At 41.7% G+C, this 9,726-nt stretch overlaps 1 protein-coding gene across 1 annotated transcript; it reads left to right on the forward strand.

Moving 5' to 3' along the window:
• Positions 1–5,325: 5,325 nt before the first annotated feature.
• Positions 5,326–6,548, forward strand: LOC139381193 (transcription factor Sox-19a-like). The gene is made up of 2 exons (XM_071124626.1): positions 5,326–5,981; positions 6,269–6,548. The coding sequence occupies exons 1-2, from the start codon at positions 5,326–5,328 to the stop codon at positions 6,546–6,548; spliced, it is 936 nt and encodes a 311-aa protein (XP_070980727.1).
• Positions 6,549–9,726: the final 3,178 nt, after the last annotated feature.

Below are 9,726 nucleotides of genomic sequence, written 5' to 3' on the forward strand. Positions count from 1 at the left end.
GTCTGTTTCAGAATGCAAGATCATTGAGTTGGCCAGATGACCCTGAAATGACTTTCATATTTTTGAGCAATACAGATGTGTGAAAAGTGCATGGTATGGGTTACTTGACAACCAAAACCCATATTCAAGTTCAGCTTTCTAAATGAACCAGATCGACATAATGATCCTGTTTTCTGGAACACCCCAGTGGTCCTGCAGGGGGTTTCAATGCATTCATAGTAGGACCATGAAAGGATTGCATGCTTGTCTTGTATTAGCCTGTAAATGTAGTTCTTATATGAATTCTTGGATTGTCTCTAGGACTAGACAAATGTATACAGTGCGTTGGGAAAGTATTTTGACTCCTTTTCCACATTGTTACGTTACAGGCTTATTCTAAAATTGATTAAATATTTTTTCCCCTCAATCTACACACTATCCCATGACAGCAAAAACAGGTTCAGAAATTTCTGCAAATGTATTACAAAAAAACCCACTTGCATAAATATTCAGACCCCTTTACTCAGTACTTTGTTGAAGCACCTTTGGCAGTGATTACAGCCTTAAGTCTTCTTGGGTATGATGCTACAAGCCTGGCCCACCTGTATTTGGGGAGTTTCTCGTTCTTCTCTGCATATCCTCTCAAGCTCTGTCAGGTTGGATGGGGAGTGTCGCTGCACAGCTATTTTCAGGTCTCCAGAAATGTTTGATTGGGTTCAAGTCCGGGCTCTGACTGGGCCGCTCAAGGACATTGAGGCTTGTCCCGAAGCCGCTCATGCATTGTCTTGGCTGTGTGCTTAGGGTCGTTATGCTGTTGTAAGGTCAACCTTCGCCCCCGTCTGAGGTCCTGAACAGGATCTTTGTACTTTGCTCCATTCAGCTTTCTCTCTCCTGACTAGACTCTCAGTCCCTGCTGCTGAAAAACATCCCCACAACATGATGGTGGCACCACCGTGCTTCACCGTAGGGATGGTGCCAGGTTTCCTCCAGACGTGATGCTTAGCATTCAGGCCAAAAAGTTCAATCTTGGTTTCATCAGACCAGAGAATCAATGTCTGAGTCCTTTAGATGCCTTTAGGCCATCTCCAGGCGGGCTGTTATGCCTTTTACTGAAAAGTGGCTTCTGTCTGGCCACTCTACCATAAAGGCCTGATTGGTGGAGTATTGCAGAGATGGTTGTCCTTCTGGAAGGTTCTAACATTTCCAAGGAGGAAGTCTGTTAGCGTGACCATCGGGTTCTTGGTCACCTCCCTGACCAAGGCCCTTCTCCCCCATTTGACCGGGCGGCCAGCTCTAGGAAGAGTCTTGGTGGTAACAAAACTACTTCCATTTAAGAATGATGGAGGCCACTATGTTTTGGGGAACCTTCAATGCTGCAGAAATGTTTTGGTACCCTTCCCGAAATCTGTACCTTGGCACAATCCTGTCTCGGAACTCTACGTACAATTCTTTCGATCTCATGGCTTGGTTTTTGCTCTGACATGCACTCTCAGGTGTGTGCCTTTCCAAATCATGTCCAATCAATTGAATTTACCACAGCTGGACACCAAGTTGTAGAAACATCTCAAGGATGATCATTGGAAACCGGATGCACCTGAGCTCAGTTGTGAGTCTCATAGCAAAGAGTCTGAATACTTATGTAAATAAGGTGTTTCAGTTTTTTTGTTTTTTTTTATACATTTGCAATTTCTAAAAACCTGTTTTTGCTTTGTCATGATTGGGTATTGTTTGTAGATAGATAAATTAAATGTTATTTTAGAATGAGGCTGTAACGTAACAAAATGTGGTAAAGTCAAAGGGTCTGAATACTTTACCAATGTACTGTATGTATACTGTGAGCAACTTTATCATGCAAACAGTTGTCTGCTGCTCAAGCATAATTAAACATTGACGTTGTAGACTAGCTGAAATTTGTGTCCGTATGTTTTAACATAAACAATGTAAGCTTTTATACATTGGATGCTGCTCTCAAAGTCTGAATGTCTTTGATTTAATGTCTGACTGCTTCTTGGAGATACAACTTTGGATATCTGCAGTTGATTGGAGTTAGAGTTGAGCATAGTACAGAGTACTAATCACATTTTGTGTAAATTGAACATTTATTGTTGAGATTTGGCAAATGCATTATGCTTGACCAGTCCCATTTTAGGAGTAGAATGTTAGTTTGACATTTTCTGTCAGAGGAAAAATGAATATATTACATAATGGCTGGGTTGTTATACCATTATCTACCACCAGATGGATTCCAAATACTTTCCGGTCTTGGGTGCCTTCCATCCATTGGTGCTGCTTGACTCAGCAATCCTATACTAGTGACATTTAGATTTGAAGAAATACAGATCACTTTTTGTTTAAATGCTAGGACGCCGAGATGCTTTTATTTCCTAATAACTGAATCATTTAAGACTTGCTCAATTGACACAGTGATCTTTAGAGGGGGCTATAGCCTAAAGAGTAGTTGTTTCAGGACACAGGAAAAGTAGCTGCTGCATGTGCAACAGCTAATGGGGATCCTAATAAACTAAACATAAAGACACACACAAAGATGATATAAATGACTGAAATGTACTCCAATAGCATATCTGGAAAAACATGATTACATGGGATTATTTTTCACTTGATCCACTTCATGACTCCACAGTAACGAGTAAAACAATGTATACATTGTACAAAAATTGGTTGGTTTATCAATATGACACTTGAGTTCAAGACTTTGAGTTATCTTCTAACTCTTGTGGGTGCATTTAAATAAAAAGTGATCTGTATTTCTTTAAATATAAATGTCTAGTGTAGGATTGCTGAGTCAAGCAGCACCACTGCATGGAAGGCACCCAAGACTGCGTGTCAATTGAGCAAGTCTTAAATTAATCAGTTATTAGGAAATAAAAGCATGTCGGCGTCCTATTTCTTTCTCAATAAGAAACAAATCTTCACCCAAAACGTTTTTTTTACACTTGAGAATGACGTCAAGCAGCTTCTTGTATTTCTCACACTGTTTCTCTTGTAATTTCATTGCTTTTCCTTATGTTATTTAACACAATGAACCTAAACCAATGTATGCTTCTCTGGCTCAATGTCGGTGGCCATTCCTCTAATTTCTCTCCCCTCCGGTATCCATCCTCCAGTATTTCTCTCACTAGGATTGGCCTCCCAACCGTGACCGCCCACCCCCCACTGGCACCCCAATTGTTGGCAGGGCAATTGTGTGTGCGGGAGGCTCGTAAAGGGCACTGCCTGGGTTCCCCTGCCCTGTGACGGATAGCTGGGAGACTGCAGGGCCATTTACATGAGAAGAGCCGGAGGAGAGAGCGATGAATAGAGCGGCTTTCAATCTGCTTGTCTCTGAGGACTTTCTCTCCTTACCACCAACCCCCCATCACCAACCCTTTCTTTGTGCAACTCTGTTTTTTTGCCTCCCTCTCTTTCTTCCCTCTTTCTTCTCCTCAACCTCTTCACTTCATTTTCCTTTGCCTCATTGCCTCAAATCTGTCATTGCCAATCATTTTTTTTCTTATGTATATAATGCTCGAGGCTTTCAAACCTCCCTGTCTGTCTTTTATTTGTCCACTTTAATGCTGAATTGATTGTCACCATCACAACACCAGGAGACATAAATGTGTTTCCTCTACTTCCCCTATATTATGCTCACAATAAGAATGACCCTGGCACAATAGGAGACGAACACTCACTCCTCCATAAGTCCAAATAAAGTCAAATGAATTGGATAATGGCTGTATTGTCTTGGTCATTGGAATCAGCCCAAATAAATTGCATAATGGCTGTATTACTGTGGCGATTGGAACTATTCCTATTCCAAATCAATCAAATTGATTTATAACACCCTTTTTACATCAGCTGAAAGTGCTATACAGAAACCCAGCCTAAAACCCCAAACAGCAAGCAATGCAGATGTAGAAGCACGGTGGCTAGGAAAATAACGTGTCTATTACTGTGGACTTTTAGACAAGTCCAAATCAACAGATTGACCTCTCAACCAACCAAATCTCCCCGTAGCTGAGGGGGACTGGGATTATTGTGCACATTGTGGTCTATTTTTAGCTATTGTAATCAACCTATTTGCTTGTATCACTCTACTCAGTTTGAAGTGAACTAGGTGCCAGTTAGCACTCAGTTATGATGAGTGCTAACTAGGTGCTAGTTAGCACTCTGTTATGATGAGTGCTAACTAGGTGCCAGTTAGCACTCGGTTATGATGCCGGCCCAGTAGTCTTGTTATTTACTGATGGATGGCTATGGGTGAACACCTAACCAACAATGGAGGTGTAAAGTGATGACCATGTAATCTAGAAAAGGGTGTCAATGGGTAGCTACGAGTAATATCACACCTAGCCTGATTTTAGAACAGCAGGGAGCTGCTACTGGGTAGAGGGAGCATGGATCATGGGCTATATTGGGAAATGGATCCTGTTTTGTTGACATCCTTTCTCTCTGAAAACATAGGTCTACCATGCACTCGACAATGGAATGCAATGGAATGTATATTGTCATATATTAGGTCATTCAAAAACACTACAGATGTCATTCTTATATGACATTTATTTGAAAAGCCTAAACTTGGATTATTGTCAACAAGTGTCATTAGTTTGGTGGTCAATATTAGGCCAAAAAAAATCGGAAACCAAATGACTCTATATCTTCAGTAAATAAAAATAATGAATCTGAACATTTAAAATAGTTTAAAAGTTTATATTGGAGAGAGACTGGGTGAGATGAACCCCTTCCACCTCCTTCCTTCCTACCTCCCTTGCCTTAAACATGTCTCTGTGGTGGCCAATGTTATGGAAATAAACATGAACTATATAATACATGTAACAAACTAAAGTTTGTCTTTGCTATTGGAAAGAGAGAGGTGGGTGAGGGATCCCCCCTGCCCCCCTCCTTCCCTCCCTCAGCGATTCCTCCTCTTTTCATATTCACTCAAGTGCATTCCAAATTCACCGCACCCCTTCTATAGTGATGTAAATTAGTAGGGTGGAGGAAGGGAGGGAAGTTAAGAGCGGATTTACTGGAGAATCCTTTTTATAATCACCAAGCTACCAGTGGGAGAGGGAGTTTTGATTTCAAGAAGGAACTCTACAGCAGTATCTCTTGATCTCAATTCTCAGAGTAGCCTAAAGGTCTGCATCTGAATAGTGAGTTGGTAGCAGGATGTTTTTGCTACGACTTTATTTACATCTCTGACATTTTAATTGTATAGTTTTCAACTAATGCTTGGGATGCTTGGTTGACATTTTCACCGACTTTTTACCAAGGAAGTTTGGTCAACCACTGCGAGGACAGCAGGTGTACTTTTAAAACTTTGTTCACAAATTTTATATTTCGTTTATGGTAAATATGTATAACATTATGGAGCACCAACTCAAGTCCTCTGGTCCCTCGCATCATCTTGGAACAGGGATGCCACCTGCCAATGGAGGAGGGGGGCACGGGGGCGGCCACACAGGATCCAAACCACCGGCAATCCAACCCGACCCGATGGACAAAGTCAAGCGGCCCATGAATGCCTTCATGGTATGGTCTCGCGGTGAGCGACGGAAAATGGCCCAGGAGAATCCCAAAATGCACAATTCTGAGATATCCAAACGACTGGGTGTCGCGTGGAAATCTCTGACAGACGCAGAGAAAAGGCCCTTCATTGACGAGGCCAAGCGCCTCCGCGCGGTGCACATGAAGGATTATCCAGACTATAAATACAAACCCCGTCGTAAAACCAAACTAATGCCGAAGAACAATACTCTAGCCGCGCAGTATCAGATGTCGGCTGGTAACCACCTGCTGAGTGCGTCCACGGCTCAGGGACAAGGTGGAAACCCCAGAATCGACAGTTATGGCTGGGGCCACACCGGGGGCTACACAGCGGCGATGCAGAGCGAGGCGCTCGGCTACAGCCAGCAACTTCACCGCTATGACCTGTCAGCACTTCAGTATCAGTCCAGCGTGGCCCAGGCGCAGGCCTACATGAATGGTGCCAACGCATACAGGTGAATTTAGATGGTTTTGTCAATGAATGGAATTGCTGTGTATTCTATATTTCCTTTCCAATGGGAGCTACAGGCCTAAACTGTTGCTAATCAACAGTCATTGAGATGTTGGAACAACCAAACCAATGGCCAGGTTGTTTTAAGGATGTTGGTAGCCTATTCCCACCTTGTTAATGTAGGTTGTATGTTTGTTTTCTGTTATTTTGTGACTTTTTCAAGTCCAATAGTTCCTCTCATTTATTTGCCTCAATTGATTAGTAACTCACTCTCCAATCTCTGTCATCCAGCCCCATGTCCTACAGCAGCAGCCCCCAGCAGGTCAGCCCAGTGATGTCTATGGTGAAGCAGCAGTCTGATGGCCACAGCATGTCCCCCTCCCCTACGGGGACCCACAACCACCACCAGGCCCAGCGTGGTCCCCAGGTCCAGGGGGACCATCTCAGAGACATGATCAGCATGTACATGCCTGGGGGAGATGCTTCAGATGCCCAGAGGGGGTACTCTGCCTCGGCAGCTAACATCCAGCAGCATTACCTGGGAGGGTCAGCTCCACTCACCCACCTTTGAATTCACTCTTACCCACAACCTGATCTCACTTGGTCTGCTGGGATTGACTGGTGGTAGACAGATGTGGTTAGTAAATGTGTAGGGATTGAAGAAAGAAAAATGTAATTTTAATACAAAGATGCGATCAGTCACTGACACAAACACTATTTTGTGGCAAGATGATGTCATTGATTGGTTTCAGTGTACATTTTAGTTGGAACGCCTCAATGGTCATGAGTTATTGCAAACCCCAGATATTGTCCCATTCTGGCCTTTCTCTAAACCCCCTCATATGAAAATAGTTTTTAGGACTGAAATGGGATCTCAAAAAGTTGAAGTGGACTTTATCTTGATGAATTCTGAACAAAATGGCTTCGACGCTGACAATCCCAAGTTTTTCTCTCAGACTGCCTATTCTGTCTGTTTAGAAAGCGAATGTACATCTAAATGGGTCTATATACTTTGATTTATATTCAAGTTAACAGCAGTTGGTTTTTTATTTCACAACTTTTTGAAACAAAACTGAACAAATGTTTGAGGATTTTGTTATTGTTTAGTTTAAATCAATGCTGCTTTCTAAGGTTCAGGCCTTATTTAGAGTTGTGAAATGTATTGAATAATGTTTTTATTAATGCCCTTATAGTAAGGGTATTGTTATTTCAAGTCACTTGACGGTAATAATGTAAAAACAAAAGAAATAAAGATTTGTTTTATAATTTTTCTATTTTCTACCTTCACAATTTTTCTATGACAAATTCCTAAACAAACACCATTTACATCAAATGTAGCTAGGCTTTAGGATTAACATTGAGACAGATTTTCATATACATTTCTTTGATTTATTTGTAGCTTGAGAAAATCTGGCATAAGTAAAAGTCCTATATAGGTCTACATCCACCGATAATATCTCACTTTCTCCAGACCTTTGCCCGCTTCTTTGCCAACAGAAAAGGAGAGTGGACTTCAGAGCATAATTGCCTGTTTCGGTAAATCTCATTGTTCCCTCACTGCTTTAGAGCATGCAGGTGCACACAGTATACCGTGGTTCTCAGCATGTCTTATGCTGGGCTTTGTCCTCTTTTCTTGGTGTGTCCCACGGGGCAGAAAATTAGCGTTGCATTGAATGCCTATTCTTCCTTATCCCACAGTCCAGGCTTAACCCTTTCCCTGCCCCTCGCCATTCTCATGGAAATAAGGTCTGCTATCACTGACTGACTAGTCAAGCTAGGCTAGGGAATGTCATAGGGCAGGCCATGGATGGATATTTACGGAACTCAACAAACGTTTCTACCGAAACTATTTCACAAAGTTCATATTGTTTTTGAGGTGGGGTCTTTTCTGATTAGGGCAAGTCGGAACATGTAAACTAACGGATAGAGTGAGAGTACCTGCATTTGCAAGCTATAATCTCCTTAGGAGGAAGGAAGGGGGGGTCCACTTTTCTGGTTGAAGAAATCTCTTAGCAAAAGGCTGTCTTCCACATGTTATTGTTGCCAAGGGATACCCCTGTCAAACTAACTACCCCCTCCAGTTAAATGACTAAGACACTGTCTTCTTGCATCTCAACAAAACACCTTCATCCCACCCAACAGTCTTTTGTAGATGTCAAATAGAGCCTACACAGCACAATTCAACAATTGTATTATAGGCAATTGATAGCTTAGCATTGATCTGTGAGCCTCTCAAACTGATGCTAAAGCACAACCTAATGTGTGTGTGGGATGTACGGTTAAGAACTAGACAGCCCTTACAAACATGTACCATGGTAGTACAATGGAAAAGAATACCATGGACCTTTCATATGTTCCTGTCATGCTAGTGACCCAAAAGCCATGTATTTTGTTGATTGTACTACCACAGGTGGAGTGACTGCATGTGTTTTAGTACTAGCAGCATGTAAACAGGAAAGCATGGTAGTTGTTTACAATGTATTATTACCATGATACTATGGTCTTTGTCCCCTCTTTTTTTGGTTGAACTGACCAAACAACTCATGCTTTATGGTACTGACATAATGCAACATTGAATTAGATCAATAAAAAGCTCAAGCTTCAACAATCTCAAGAATCACACAAACTTAAGCAAGCCTGTGCGCACACAAAACATACCCCAAAAACTTAATCAAAAGCTGCCGTGCATATGAAAAAAAAACAACATGGAAATGGTATATTCCCTGAAAAAAAGGTGTGGAATTGCTGAAGAAATGGGTATTAAAAGAGAAAGCGAGAGAATAGAGAAAGTTAGAAATAGGATAAAGAGAATGGAGGTAGAGGGGAATGAGAGACGAGAAAGAAGGGGGAAAGAGAGATGAAGAAATTGAGAGAAGGATAGAGAGAAAGGTAAAGCGAGAGAGGAGAAACAATACAAAAAGAGGATGAAAAAGAAAGAGAAAAATATAAAAATGTAGAAAATGGATGGACAGAAAGTAGGACAGAGGGGAAAGTGAGAGGATAAAGACAGAGAGGAGAGCATGGGGAAAAGAGAGAAATGTTGAGAAAAAAGGGAACATAAGGATAAAAAGAATATGATAGGCTAGAGATAGAGATAAAAGACAGAAGAAAGGAGCCGTGAAAGGAAGAGAGAATAAAAAAATAACATTTATGACCATTAATAGTGGCCGATGAGTAGGGATCTGCTCAAACAAAGTTATTACCAGACTTTCCAATAAATAATAATATTCCAGCACAATGAGAACGCATATAGAAGCTGTACATGAAACTGGTAACATGAGGTAAAATTAGTGAAAATGTTACCGGGGACGGCCTCCACAATGTAATCGTCCAGCTTCTCCTTACACACATAGCCTTATGCTGAATGGTTGGTTGCTGCTCGCCAGCACAGTTCTCGGCAGAAGGGCCACCAACAAGTCAGCCACCAGTTTTGGATCCTACTTGTCGCAGCACATCTCCAACTTGGGCTTGTTGATGCTCACCTTGCCAATCAGCTGAATTAGTGGCCTGAAATAATTAGGTGTGCTTGCTTAAAGCAAAGCACAACATTACGAACTGTTCATACTTAATAATAATATTATTCTGCTGCCAAAACCGCAAAAGTTACCAACACCAAAACAACTGTCAAATGTCCAGACCACCACTGGCCAGTGTGCTTAAATGTTTTTTGATACTACTAATAATACTTTTCACACTATTACGATATTTGCCTGAATCCCAATGCATTTCAGGAGCCAAAGACTAGAATG

The sequence above is a fragment of the Oncorhynchus clarkii genome, chromosome 2 (assembly GCF_045791955.1).
Source record: "Oncorhynchus clarkii lewisi isolate Uvic-CL-2024 chromosome 2, UVic_Ocla_1.0, whole genome shotgun sequence".
Lineage (NCBI taxonomy): Eukaryota > Metazoa > Chordata > Actinopteri > Salmoniformes > Salmonidae > Oncorhynchus > Oncorhynchus clarkii.